Source organism: Chiloscyllium plagiosum, chromosome 19 (genome assembly GCF_004010195.1).
Source record: "Chiloscyllium plagiosum isolate BGI_BamShark_2017 chromosome 19, ASM401019v2, whole genome shotgun sequence".
Lineage (NCBI taxonomy): Eukaryota > Metazoa > Chordata > Chondrichthyes > Orectolobiformes > Hemiscylliidae > Chiloscyllium > Chiloscyllium plagiosum.
This window is the reverse complement of record NC_057728.1, coordinates 60,349,890-60,365,469: the sequence shown is the minus strand read 5'-3', so window position 1 is coordinate 60,365,469 and position 15,580 is coordinate 60,349,890. Positions and strand designations below refer to the sequence as shown.

At 40.1% G+C, this 15,580-nt stretch overlaps 1 protein-coding gene across 1 annotated transcript in view; it reads right to left on the bottom strand.

The window, feature by feature from the left end:
* Window positions 1-15,580, bottom strand: part of rpap3 (RNA polymerase II associated protein 3) — a 46,929-nt gene that overhangs the window by 6,230 nt on the left and 25,119 nt on the right. Inside the window, exons 9-10 of the mRNA XM_043708896.1 lie at window positions 10,254-10,477; window positions 1,332-1,527 (exon numbers count right to left, since the gene is read on the bottom strand). Of these exons, the coding sequence (XP_043564831.1) occupies window positions 1,332-1,527; window positions 10,254-10,477 (420 nt within the window). The remainder of the gene's footprint in view (window positions 1-1,331; window positions 1,528-10,253; window positions 10,478-15,580) is intronic.

Sequence of the window (15,580 nt, the reverse complement as noted above, 5' to 3'; positions counted from 1 at the left end):
TTTAAAGTCAGGGAGGGAAGTGGTGAGTGACAACATGGATATGTTGAAGGAAAGATCTCCAGACAACTGAGTTCTTGCAGATACAGTGGCAGCCACTGACTTGCAAAGCATGAAACCTGCAAGCCGGCTTGTCAGAGGAGCACAGGACCATGAAGTAATAAGAGATTGATGAGATCTGCCAGGGAAAGTCAATGGAGGCATTTGACAGTGAGAACAAACATTTCACAAGTCTGGGACATTGGGAGCTTCTCAAACTCCATGAAAACATTCTGAATGTGGCTATGAACACAAACATAATCATTAACTGTTTTTATTCCTCAAAGTAACTTGCTTCCCAGAAGTCCTTCATTAAAACTGTCAAGCTCTGAACAGAACTGCAGATTTGCAGTATTCATCAATGTGCTTTGGTGTTGTCTGATCTACATTATCTTAGGAATTATCACACGAATCTAAAAACAGTAATTCCCCAATAGTGAAATCAATTTAAGACAAGGATATATGAGCACAGGCATATTAAGCAGGTCAGTATTCATTTTGGCTACAAGTGGCAGTTTCACCTGGCAGCCTGATATTTTCACGCAACTCACATGTCACCTGACAGGCACGCCACAAAGCAACCTTTCTAATCTCTCTATTTCTGTGTTCTCTTTAAATTCGCTCACAGAACATGGGTGTTGCTGGTTGCCCAGCATTTATCATTGGTCCTTAGTTGTCCCTAGAGTAAGTGGTGGTGAGTTGGCTTCATGAACTGCTGCAGTTCATGTGCTGCAGGTTGACCCACAATGCCTTGAAGGAGGGAATTCCAGGATTTTAACCCAGCAACAATCACATCTGATAACACATACTAAAATTCTCTGAATTAAAAAAATATCCCCTTTGAGTGCCAATCCTATATTTATGTGCAATTGTTACCAAATGAATGCAACTGTTTACTGTTCATTTTCACAAACCTCTTTATAATGTTGATAGCCTTCTGTTAAACGGCCTTAGTCTCTTCCAAAACAAATACTTTTCAAAATAAGACAGATGCAGACATTTCTTGAATAATTACTGCTGAATGATTTTCAAGTTAAAATGAACACCACACCAGGGTAAGATAGGGTGGCACGGTGGGTCAGTCTGTGCGGAGTTTGCACTTTCTTCCCATATCTGCGTGGGTTTCCTCCAGGTGCTCCGGTTTCCTCCCACGGTGTTAGGTGCATTAGTCAGATGGAAATGGGTCTGGATGGGTTGCTGTTCGGAGTGGCGGTGTGGACTTGATGGGCTGAAGGGCCTGTTTCCACATTGTAGGGAATCTAATCTAATCACAATCTAAACACTTCCAGATTTACCTTTATGTATTTATATAACATCTCTGGATAGTTTTTCAGTTTGCGGAGATCTGCTTCAAGTTGAAAGGAATTGGCAGGAGCTTGAGGGACAATCACAGAATGGGAAAAAAGAGATGCCGCAGCTTTCTTCCTTTCTGTTGATTTCTCTACAGTAGCAGCTGTAACGGATTGCTTGTCTGACATGACATGATGTTCCCTGAAAAAGATACAGTTTTATTGAGCAAAGCTGTTTAAAAGTCAATACAATCCATTAATGTACTGCAGATGCTGGAGGTCTAAAATGAAAACAAGCAATTGTGTTACTCTTAAGCAGGTGGTGAATACCAATATCTAAAAACAGTTCACTTGATTGGAACCCCATTAATCACCTCAAACACTCAGTTTCTTTATCATCTTCCCATAGCAGCAGCCCACACCATCTACCTCAAAAACACACCAAAACAAAAACAAAACTCTAAGTCACAAAGTATGCTGACTTGAGAACAGATCACTAGTCTTTTACGGTTACTGGTTCAAAATCCTGGAACTCCAATCAAACAGCACTTTGACCACACTGACTGCAGTAGTTCAGTAAGGAAACACACTGTTACCATATAGGACATTCAGGATTGGCAATAAAAGCTAACTATGCCAAGCACTCATATCTAATAATTACAATGAATATAACATTGTAGAAGCTCTGCATTGTCATGAAGGACCTCAAAATCACCAATTGTTCTTGTAAATGTGAAAATCTAATCAGACCTCTTCAGTAAAGCAAATACCATAAACTTTGAAAGTTTCTGGTAGAACAAGTCACTTACTGCCCAAAACATGCATTGGATATTTTTATGTCATATGGTTCCTACATTTTCTTTTGGTGGGAGGAGATATACGGAGAGATAGGAAGCAAGGAAAAAGAGTATTGCTAATGCATGCAAAGGTGAATGGGCATGAGAAGGCCTTTGTAGTCAGAAAGTTGAGATTTCTTGTCTGGAACTAGGTTTGTGCATACTGCAATGGAAGGGACCGCCTGGGTGACTTCAGGCCCTTTCAATGATGTGGTAAAGCAAACAAGATGTATTCAGAAGCGCAGGCGATTCTTTTTATTTATTATATACACTTCACTGAAAGACCATTGCTCAGCATCCATTTTTAAAGAAAAAAAGGATTAATTAATGATTGTTGGAAATGTATGACAAATCAGACTGAATGAATTCTCAAATATAGCTGACGGTGTATCCAAATAAAATAAGACATTTTTCAGAAAACTTTCATGATATTAATTTCCCATAGGATAGAACCCTCATGTAGCTGGAAGACTACATTAAATTTTAAATGTTACCAATGGGGCCTCTAAATACAATGTTCAAAAGGCAGCTTCTGATCAAAGAATGCAACCATGTGCTTAACATTTGTTTAAAATAGCATTTTAGATTCTGAAACAATTACCCATTACAAAAATTTCAAAAAGGAAACTACTGTATAATAGACCTGTTGAAATGATTTTAATTAAAACAGCTGAGATAATTTGTGTAAGTAATACCAGCATGTGGTATTTCCAAGGAAGCTTAACACATTATCGACCCTTGCAAATTGAGAAATAATTCAATTTTAAGATCATGAGGCCCTGCAGTAAATCCATCAATAACAGGAAAAACATTGATAAATCATAATGAAAGGTCATTGTTCTAAAATATTAACTACTTTTCCTCCTGCCACCGATACTGCTTCTGAATATCTCCAGCTTTTCCAGTTTTATTTCAGATTGCCAGGATCAGCAATGCTCTGCTTTTAATTTATTAATAGATCTGAGCCACCATTTTCAAAAGAGGCTTTATAATACATTGGGTAGTATCCCTGCCTTTAAGCTAGAAGCACAGCATTAAGTCCCACTCCATGACTCTGACAAAAGCAAGTGCATTGTTATGGACTAGGCCAGACTACTCAAAACGTTCTTAAGCAGGCAGTCCACACCGTAACTTTGCAATTTGTTTTGGTAAGTGTACAGTGAAAATTATCTGGAGTAAGTTAGCTAGGTTGACAACCAGGTTTTAAAACAGACAAAAATTTATTCACAAAATTACGGAATGAAACCCAACGAACAGAATATAGAATACCCATAGAGCTCAGTCTATCCTAACTAGGCTTAATTATGCTGTTCCAAAAATATACAACAATCCCAATAAACAAACCCCTTAAACACAGTAAAAATGAAACAGAGGCTTACAGGTCGAGATTAAAAGGACAGAAGGAGAGAGAGAAGTTCTACTCTCAACTAACTGACTTCAGCAGCCTTTCCTCCATACACCACTGCTGAACTGAACTAAAAACAAGAATTCAGCTTTCAGGACTGACCACTCCCCTTTCATTATACAGGTTACTTCTAAAACATAAAAGCTTTGGCTTGAAGACCCATTTATTTACGTATAAACAAAAAGGTATCCCAAAACCCTTTCCATCTCTTTACCACTTCAGCCGATTCGGAGTCTGGGCTGTTATACGACCCCTCTGAGAAAACATCATGGAGACAGTATCCTTGAGAAAAGGGACAGCTTTTTAAAAAAATATGGACCAGCTTTGTGACTCCTCCCCCCTTAAAAAATACCAATATCCAAAGATGGCTTCGTTTTTAAAATCTCTCAAAAACAAAACTGGTTAGTACTCTAAAACACACATATACTCTACACTGACTATACACATAACCACATTCGAATTCAGGCCGTGGTACACCCACTACTAAACGCCTCCGTATCTCATTCGAGACTTGACAACGCATCAACCACCACCTTTTCGCGACCTGCCACATGCACAGTTGTCAAATTGAATGGCTACAACAACAAGCTCCATCTAAACAGTCTGGCAGTTTTGACCTTAAATTTCAATACAAATGTCAATGGGTTATGATCAGTGTGTACACTTGTCTCAGATGCATTGCTGGTAATGTAAACACTGAAATGTTGTAATGCCAACACCAAGCTCAAAGTCTCTTTCTCAACTATTGAATATTTCTGTTGATGAATGTTCAACTTCCTGGAAAAGTACCCGATGGGTACTTTCTATCCCTTCGTTCTCCTCCTGCAGGAGAACTACACTGACACCCACGTCACTGACATCAATAGACACTGAAAGGCTTTGCATAATCCATTGTGGCTGATACTGGGGCAGTGATAAATACAAACAAACAGTCTTCAGGCTGTCAAACATCTTTTGACTGTCCGCTGTCCACTGAAACTTCTTGCCCTTTTTAAAGAATTCGGTGATTGGAGCAGCCACACTGCTAAAATTCGGCACAAACTTTCGGTAAAATCCACTCTATCCCAGGAACTGTAGTACTGTTCTTTTTGTCGACGGTGTGGGAAATTCCCTAATTACTTTCGTTTTCACATCCCGTGAGGCCATTTGTCGGTGTCCAATAACATGGCCCAGGAAGGTGACTTGGGCTTTGGCAAATTCACTTTTAGCTAGGTTTACCACCAAGATTGCCTTCCGAAGTCAATCAATCAAGTCCAATAAATGCTGTAAATATTCCTTCCATGAGTGACTAAAAATCACCAGGTCATCAATATTCACAACACAGTTGGGTAATCCAGCAATTACCTTATTAGTCAGTCTCTGAAATGTGGCCGGAGTGCTTTTCATACAAAATGGCATGACTTTAAACTGATATAGTCCATTCAGCGGTATGAAAGCCAAAATTGTCTTTGTTTGTTCTGACAAAGGTACCTGTTAGTAGCCTCTGAGCAATTCCAACTTAGAAATATAAGATGCTTGTCTCACCTTTTTGACATAGTCCTCCAACTGCAGAATTGGATATGCATCAGTCTTTGTAATGGCATTGACTTTGCAATAGTCCACACATAACCACTGGGTACCATCTGGCTTTGGCACCTTTACTATGGGTGAGCTCCAGTCACTGTAATATACTTTGATTATGCCATCTTGGAGCATGTGCTCTATTTCCTTTTGAACCTGCGTCAACGTTAGAGGGTTATGTCTATAAAGATGTTACTTAATCGGAACAGCATCTCCTATATCTACATTATGCCTAGTTAGATTAGTACCTCCCAGTTTATTTCTGCAAATCTCCCCATGTGATAGTAATAACTCTTTCAAGTTATTTCGATTTTCTTGTGGAAGGTAGCTCAATAAAGTATCCCAATTTTTGAGAACTTCCTTACTGTCCAATTTAATTTGAGGAATGTCCAACTCAGAATCTTCTGAACTTGGTTCTTCTTTCTGTGTTGTAATCATTAACACCCGCTCCTCTTCCTATCCTTCCCTAACAAAATACCTTTTGAGCATATTCAGATGACACATTCTGTGAGATTTCTTCCTGTCTGGAGTCCTTATCAAGTAGTTCACTTCACTCAATTTCTTCTCGATTTGATAAGGCCCACTTAACCTTGCTTTTAAAGGTTCGCCTATTACTGGAACTAACATCAATACTTTATCCCCAATGGCAAAATTGTGAATTTTTGATTTCTTGACTGCTTCCTGTTTCATTGTATGCTGCGATACTTTTAAATGCTGTCTAACCAAATGGGTGGTCTCTGAATTCTGATTTATTAATTTCTCCTTAATCAATTTTAACAGTCCTCTTAGATCATGCCCAAAAATTAATTCAAATGGACTGAATTTGGTTGATTCATTTGATGCTTCTCTGATTGCAAAAAGCACAAACAGAACTCCCTTATCCCCATCATCTGGATAGTCCTGACCATAAGCCCTCAACATGGTCTTTTGTGTTTGATGCCATTTTTCCAGCGCTCCCTGCGATGGTACGCAGTAGATTTGAATTGCTTTATTCCCAAGCCATTCATAACCTCCTTGAATAGTTTGGATGTGAAATTTGACCCTTGATCTGACTGAATCTCTCTTGGTAGTCCGTATCTCGTAAAAAAATTGTGTAATTCTTCTACAAACCTTTTAGCTGTGATGTTGCGTAATGGGATTGCCTCTGGAAATCTAGTCGACACATGTATTATTGTTAATAAATACTTATTTCCACTTTTTATTTGAGGTAGGGAACCTACGCTATCAATCAAGACTCTTGTGAAAGGTTCCTCAAATGCTGAAATAGGTATTAAAGGTGCAGGTTTTATAGTTGCCTGCGGTTTTCCAGTTAGCTGACATGTATGACAAGTTTGGCAACATTCAACTACATCCTTGTGTAGTCCAGCCCAGTAAAAATGTTTTTGTATTTTCGGTTGTGCTTTCCTTACTCCTAAATTACCTTCAAGTAGTAGCTCATGCACCACTTGCAGACCTCCTCTCTATACCCTATTGGCAAAACAATTTGATGAATGTCTGCCCATTTCTTATCTGCTTCAATGTGTGATGATCTCCATTTCCTCATCAAGACATCATTTGTTAAGTAATAACAAGGATGCTTTCACTCTCCTTCCATGTATATGCCTTTTGATGCAACTGCTTCAAGTTCTCACCTGTTTGCTGTAACTCAATAAGCTTAGCAGAGTTAAATATACTTGCATTTTTAACATTTGGCTCCTACGCTGTCTCACTTACCTGATCAAAAAAAGTCTTTGATAATGCTATTTCAGCATCCTTATCTGTGCCTTTCGATCTCTCCTGCTTCAGCTTGTGACTCTGTGTCTTAACAAGATTGCAATCTGGGAAGATTCCTGGATAAACATCCTGTGTTGCCTCAGCCGCCTACATCTCCACTGGCTTTTCAACCAGAGTAGGCAGCACGCCTACTGGTGAATCAGCTGTATCATTTGCAAGGACAAATTGTATTCCTGAAGCTGAGAGTTTGCCCAGTACTCCTACCACAAATTCTCCACTCGTTTCTGGACACTCTTGCCTCACTTTACATAATCGAGCGCTTTTTGTCTCACCATGAATTCCTGTTATTCGTACTTTTTCCAGCAATAGTCCTTCAGGAGTATATAATTCCTCATCCTTCAGCATCATAGACTGACAGGATCCTGTATCCCTTAATATTGTAACCTTTTTACCTACTACTCCTGGCCTATGTGAATAAACTTTACCTTTGCAGGTATATTTTGTGAGCAGATCTGCACTTCCTCCTTAATCAACCTCTGATCAACTTGTGCACTCTGATACAGCTTTCTAGCTTCTACTGTGCTTTCTGTTACCATGCCAACAAAATTTACAGGCTTGTCCTGTTTTCCTACATCTGGCTTTCTCCTAGCCCACCAACGCTGATTTCATGTGGCCCATTTTATTATAATGAAAACACAAGAGCTTTTCGTCTTCTTTGCCCCATTGAAGGGTTTCCTTTTTACCCTGTTGTAAGTTCACCTTCCATTCTTCACTGAGATCTACTTTCCCTTTCCATGTGAGGATTTCTCTTTGCCCCAATTTCTATCCCGCATGGATTGAAATTGATTCTGGAAGCCAAATTGGGTTTGACTCTTCAGCTTTCTTCAGCTGCTAACCTTGCCGTTTTAACTCTCTGCTCTTCCACATGAGTGTGTGCTGCTTCAGGCAGTAAATTTTTGAATTCCTCCAAAATAATTACCTAAGGTAATTGTAGGTTTGCTCGATTTTTAAAGTTTTTATCCATCTATCAAAATTACTTTCTTTGATCCTTTCAAACTCAATGTGGGTTTGACCAGGGTTCCTCCTTAGATTCCTGAAACATTGTCTATAGACTTCTGGCACAAGCTCATATGCCCTTGAAATGACTTTTTTCACGTCTTCACACCCCCAGATATATCCTCTGATGGTGATGTGAAGACCTCACCAGCCCTACCTACAAGCTTTGTTTGGATCAACAAAACCCACATGGTCACTGGGCACTGTATTTGTGAAGCCACTTTTTCAAATGAGATGAAAAAGGCTTCCACATCCTTCTCATCAAATCTCAGCAAGGCTTGAACATACTTAAACAGTTTCACATCAGGCTTTCGCCCACCATGGGTTTGCTTATCCCCATTCTCTTCCTCATTAGACTTGCCTTCAGCCTTCATCGCCACACTTTTAAGCTGGCTTTCCTTTCTAAGTGTCAGTTTTTGAAGTTCAAACTCTCTCTCTCTCTCTCTTTTTCTTTCTCTTCTGCTAAAGCCCTTCATTCTTTTTTCTTTCTCTTCTGCCAAGGCCACTTGTTCCTTTTTCTTCTGCTTTTAACAGTAACTCAAACTGTTTCAGTTCTGCAGCCTGAACTGCAGTGCTCTTCCAGCACCACTAATCCAGAATGCCCTTTCCTTATCTCAAGCTGCTTCAATTGCAGTTGAACTTTTGCCATTTCAATAGATTCTGATGGATTTTCCAGCAAGTTTAAATGCTGAGCTATTGCTGTAATTATCTGTCCTTTCTTCACAGAAGGAGATAGCTCCAACCTCTGCTTGTCTGCTAATTCCAGCAGCCTGGCCTTAACCACCTTTTGTAAAATTACCAATTTCACCTCGTCCACTGCCAGAAACCTTTTGGCGACTGAAGGAGCCATTGCTATCCCAAGCTTTGTCTGCCCAATCAAACCAACAGCTGAAATAAAGACATTAGCACCTACCACTCGCTGTTAAATCCTGCAAAGAACCCCCAATCTGCTATGGACTCAGCCAGACCACTCAAAACATTCTCAAGCAGGCAGCTCCAGACCGTAACTTTGCTATTTGTTTTGATAAGTGTATAGTGAAAATTACCCGGAGTACGTTGGCTAGGTTGACAACCAGGTTTTACAACAAACAAAAATTTATTCACAAAACTACGGAATGAAACACAAAGAACATAATATAGAATACCCACAGAGCTCAATCTATCCAAACTAGACTTAATTATGCTGTTCTGAAAATATACAACAATCCTAATAAACAAACTCCTTAAACACAGAGTAAAAATGAAACAGAAGCTTACAGGTCGAGATTAAAAGGGCAGAAGGAAAGAGAGAAGTTCTACTCTCAACTGACTGACTTCGCAGCCTTTCCCCCATACACAACTGCTGAACTGAACTAAAAACAAGAATTCAGCTTTCAGAACTAACCACTCCCCTTTCATTACACAGGTTACTTCTAAAACATAGAAATTTTGGCCTGAAGACCAATTTTTTAATGTATAAACAATATAAGGCTTCCCAACACCCTTTCCATCTCTGTACCATTTCAGCCGATTCGGAGCCTGGGCTGTTTTATGACCCCTCTGAAAAAAAATCAAGGACACAGTATCCTTGAGAAAAGGAACAGCTTTTTAAAAGAGTATGGACCAGCTTTGTGACAACATACCAAAATAAGTTAGCAATCAATCTGAAAATCCTTCCAAAACCATGGCAAGGGCAAAAACTGGAGAGAGCCGGGTCAGTCAGGTGGTGGAAAGAATTTAGCAGCCTCTACATTACTATCCTTTTCAAAATGCAAAGAGAAGACTGGCAAAGGTAGTGCTTCTATTTGGTTATGTTTTAGAGATACTAATAAGCAAACCATTCGGATTACACAATGCTGCATTAAAAAAAACAATGAATAATCATCAATGAAAAGAACCTCTGCTGAAAATTATACGTACCCCTATTTTTAAGACAAATTACATGCAAATGTACACAACAATATTTACATTCATTATGCTCTGAATCCTTATCATTTGCTTAAATCTGCATCTTATAGCACTGTACTAAAATATATTAATACACATTTGTGAATTTAATTCAAATTTTTAAACTGAATGTGTTACTTTAAAAGAACAGGAAACTAAAGGAATTCACACTATAAGTTCCATCAATACCCTCTGTGGGAAAACTGCATTCTATACAAGGAATTTTAAAATCTGTTTCTTTTCCCTCTCATGAGGAGCCACCCTTGCCTGAAAACCACCTATTTATCGTTCTTGACAAACATCAGGAAGACAGTTGAATGATAAACTGGGGACAGAGGGTGATGATTACCTGTTGTACTCAATTCTAGCAAGAGCTGAAGACTTCAAAAAGTTATCACTTGTATCAAAGTTTTTTTATAAATGCCAACATACCTCTCTTCAACTTTAAGTATTTTGGCATTGGGTGCTTCAACAGTTGGCACAGAGCAGTCACCAGGTGTGTTTTCCTCCTGAATTCTATTAGTTTCTTCGACTGCTGGTACCATAGTTGGTGTTTTCGCTGCAAGATCAAAAGGGAAACTGACTGCTGCTGCTTCCTTCTTAGTATTAATCATTGTATCTTCAACTTCTTCAATAGCAACTCTTATAAGGGGTTTCTTGAAAAGAACATACACAAAACATATTAAGAGAAATTAAAAGAATTTAACCTGAACTTGCAATAAAAAGCATTTTTCCTGCAATAATAAGACAGAAGATTACTTCCTCTCTATTGATACAAGATACTCAGGTTTCTGGAAGATACCCCCTTGTTATCTTAATGGTAAAAGGCCTTTAACATTGGAAAAATCACATAACACCAGGGTATAGTCCAACAGGTTTAATTGGAATCACACTAGCTTTCAGAGCGCCACTCTTGCATCAGATGGTTCAGAAGGAGCGGCGCTCTGAAAGCTAGTGTGCTTCCAATTAAACCTGTTGGACTATAACCTGGTGTTGTGTGATTTTTAACTTTGTTACACCCCAGTCCAACACCAGCATCTCCAAATCATGTTTAACATTGGAGTTCTTATGGTTTAGGGGATGTGACCTGACCTGTGGGTTAGAAGTTCCAGGTACCCAGTCTTCTGTGCATCACCAAAAGTCAGACTCAATCACTATCTTTACAATGTAAAGCTGAAGCCTCTTTCAATTTAAAAAAAAATCTAAGTCCAGATTCCTTGGGACTGGATGCTCTGCTCTGCACCCTCCCCAATGCATATACATGTTCATTTTCCAGTTCTCAAATGTATGGTACCAGGTTCAAACACCCTTACTAATGCAGAAAGAAGGAACCTTGTGATATTGTCTACAAAGTAATTCAACTTCACACAACACTAAAGCTTCTTTTTCATGAACTTACAGGAAAATAAACTCTAAAACATATTAGCCTCAGTTTGAGTCATGGTTGATTCACATTTAAAGGCAGTATGTCATTTCAAATTTCTCTAATGAAACTTGCAATAATTATACATCTTTTTCATTTTCTCCACTTACTCTTCACATTAGATTTTGCTTTCACAAATGCAGTGTATCACTCAACAAATAACAGGAGGCAGGAGACACACATCCTCATCCTCAACAACAGAGCACAGCATAGCATTGCAAAAGACAAGGCTGAAGCATCTGTAACGATCTTAAGCCAGAAGTGCTGAGTGGATGACACATTTTGGCCTCATTCCACCATCATGGATGCTAGTTTTCAGCTAACAAGACTCATTCCTTGTGATATCAAGCACAGGTTGAAGATGCTGAATACGAGGCTCTGATTCTGGTGGTAGAAATGAAGACTTATACCCCAGAACCAGCTGTGAATGTAGGCAAGCTGTTCCATGAGTGGGGTCAACACTGGCATCAACCCAGCAATGTAGAAAAGGTAAACAGGTATGTCACATTTTTTTGGACAAGACAAATTCAACCCAGTTAATTACAGTCTATTCTTGCTCATCAAAGTAAATAGAGGGTTTGTAAACAAAGGGTTTGTCCATAGGCCAGCTCCTCGTAAATAATGTGTATACTATGGTTCAGAGCCACTCACAGTCTTATAGTCATACAGTACAGAAACAGACCCTTTGGTCGAACCAGTCCACGCCGAACATAGTCCCAAACTAAACTCGTCCCACCTGCCTATACAGCCATGGGGTCATCTCCAGATCTTATAACAGCATTAGACCAAACACAGACAAAGTAACTAAATTTCAAAGGTGATGCTAGAGTAGAGTAATGTGAGTAGTTGAGTTAGGTATCAAGGAGTTCTAGCAAAACTGGACTGAATAGGAATTGAGGAAAAACCATCTACTGGTTAGAGTCATACCTAGCACAAAAAAAAATAGAGGTGGCTGTTGTAGGTCAACGAACTAAATCTCAGGGCATTACTGCAGCGGTTCCTCAGGCTAGTGCCCTAGGTCCTAACATCTTCAGCAACTTCAATGACCTTCATTCTATCATTCTGTCATGAACATCCACACTTCAGACAAGTGCACATAATTGGCAGCATTCACAACTCCTCAGACACTATAACAGTCCGTTACATATGCAGCAAGACATGGACAACGTCTAAGCTGGTAAGTGGCAAATGACACTGACACTAGAGGTGGCAGACCAGTGTAAACAAGAGGGAATCTAACCATGTGCTCTTAACATTCAGTGGTGTCACCATTGCTAAATCTTCCAGCCATATAAACACTATCACCATCAACAGCTGGTCAGGCTAGGAATTTTCTAACAAGAAACTCACCTACTGGCTCCCCAGTGCCTGCCCACCATTTATAAGGCACCAATCAAGACTGCAATGGATTATTTGAGTGCAGCTCCAATGACATTCATAAATCAACACTATCCAATGTGAAACAACCCACCTTACAGACACCCCGTTCATCACCTTCAATATTCATCACCTTCAACACGGACACACAATGACAGCTGTGTGTTTTATATTCAAGATGCGCTTCAGCAACTCACTCTGGCTCCTTTGACAGCACCTTCCAAACCTGCAGCTTTTACTATCTAGAAGGACAAGGACAGCAGATGCATGGCAACATCATTACCTGCAAGTTCACCTCTGAGCCACAGTCTCTCTGACTTGGACCAATATCACTATTCCATCACAGTCTCTAGCCCAAATCAATGGAACTTCCATCCTAACAGAATTGTGGGTGTCCCAACATCCAAAGGACAACAACAGTCAAGAAGGCAGCTTACCTTCAGCTTCTTCAGCCTGATTAGAATATGCAATAAATGCTGGTCCAGTCAGGGACACCCACATCCCATTAACAATTTAAAAAAAAACTCAACTATTCCTCAAGAAGGGCCTAGGTAGCAATTATTAGTTGATCACATAATCGGTCAACAATTGGCTAGGACATACATAACCTTGTCCTTGCCAGCTGTTTGGTTACATTTTTCAACAAACAGCAGTATCCTAGATAGTAAACTCAAATCTAGAGATGACCCTACTCCTCAGCAGTAATGTTGTTCAGATTTGTAAGGTTCAATTCACCTGCTGCTGCTTGGCGTTTGTAAATGTCAACTGAATTCCTGCAATCACACACAGTAAAGGTTGAAAGCAAATAAAAATCAACTCTTTCCTACCATTCCCAAATTGTTATGATAGCAGTATTACAAAACAAAGATAAGAAAATTACAATGTGTAGAACTATCTATATATCTGTGTGAACACGTACAGCAAACATGCAGTTTCAAGCAGAGGCACACACTTTTCACATTCATTTCAACAAAAGACCATGTGATATTTGTTCAGATTGCCACCAGCAACACGTCATTGTATCAGCCACCTCTGCTCCTATGTGGTAAGTGGTAAGAGTTGTTTTAAAGATTGCCACCAATCCCTGTTTGTCTGTATTGGGTCGAGGACTGCTTTACAATCAATGGCTGAGCTCCAAACAGAAAAGGTATTACACCTCAGTTAATAAATTGATTAATTGCATGATAGAAAAATAACTTACATCAGGCATAATTACAGAACGCATCCGATTTCTATGAATGCTAATAAGCAATTTAATTGGCTGCACCCAAAGGATGCAAGTAATACAACTTCTCCATTAACTCTTTCAGACTATTACTTAACATAACAAATAAGCTCTGCAGATTTTCATAGTAAGTGTCTTTCTTTGTTGTAATTTGGGATACAAGATCATTAAACAATAAATTTAGACTCCTTAAGGTGGCACGATGGCTCAGTGGTTAGCACTGCAGCCTCACAGCACCAGGGACTTGGGTTCGATTCTGGTCTCGGGCGACTGTCTGTGTGGAGTTTGCACATTCTCCCCGTGTCTGAGTGGGTTTTCTCTAGGTGCACCGGCTTCCCCTGACAGTCCAAAGATGCGCAGGTTAGGTGGACTGGCCATGCTAAATTGACTATAGTGTTCAGGGATATGTAGATTAGGTGCATGAGTCAGGGGTAAATGTACAGCAATAAGGCAAGGGAACAGGGCTGGGTGGGATACTCTTCAGAGAGTCGGTGTGGACATTTGGGCCAAATAGTCTGTTTCCACACTGTAGGAATTCTATGATTGCCATTGTTGCGAGAGATCTTTCAAAATTCAAGTCATAGACGAATATCAGTAAGACATGTGACATTAGACCATAAGACACAGGGGTGAAAGTAAGGCCATTCAGTCCATTGAGCCCACTCCACCATTCAGTCATGGCTGACGGGCATTTCAATGTTACTTACCCATACTCTCCTCGTAGCCCTTAATGCCTTGCGAGATTAAGAATTTATCAATCTCTGCCTAAGACATTTAACGTCCCGGCCTCCACTGCGCTCCGTGGCAATGAATTCCACAGGCCCACCACTCTCTGGCTGAAGAAATGCCTCTTAATTTCCATTCTAAATTGACTCCCTCTAATTCTAAGGCTGTGTCCACGGGTCCTACTATCCCCGCCTGCCGGAAATAAATTTCCAGCATCCACCCTTTCTAAGCCATGCATTATCTTGTAAGTTTCTAATAGATCTCCCCTCAACCTTCTGAACTCTAATGAATACAATCCCAGGATCCTCAGTCGTTCATCGTATGTTAGGCCTACCATTCCAGAGATCTTTTGTGTGAATCTCTGCTGGACACGCTCCAGTGCCAGTAAATCCTTCCTGAGGTGTGGGATCCAAAACTGGATACAGTATTCTAAATGGGGCCTAACCAGAGCTTTATAAAGTTTCAGTAGCACATTGCTGCTTTTACATTCCAACTCTCTTGAGATAAATGACAACATTACATTTGCTTGCTTTGCGGGCGGCACGGTGGCATAGTGGTTAGCACTGCTGCCTCACAGCGCCTGAGACCCGGGTTCAATTCCCGCCTCAAGCGACTGACTGTGTGGAGTCTGCACGTTCTCCCCTTGTCTGCGTGGGTTTCCTCCGGATGCTCCGGTTTCCTCCCACAGTCCAAAGATGTGCAGATCAGGTGATTTGGCCATGCTAAATTGCCCATAGTGTTAGGTAAAGGGTAAATGTAAGGGTATGGGTGGGTTGCGCTTCGGCGGGTCGGTGTGGACGAAGGGCCTGTTTCCACACTGTAATGTAATGTAGTGTAATCTAATCTAATCTAATCTAACTACGGACTCGACCTGCGAGCCAACCTTTAGAGAGTTCTAGACTAGCATTCCCAGATCCCTTTGTACTTTGGCTTTAGAAATTTTCTCACCATTTAGAAAATAGTCCATCCCTGTATTATTTTTTCCGAAGTGCAAGACTTCGCAATTGC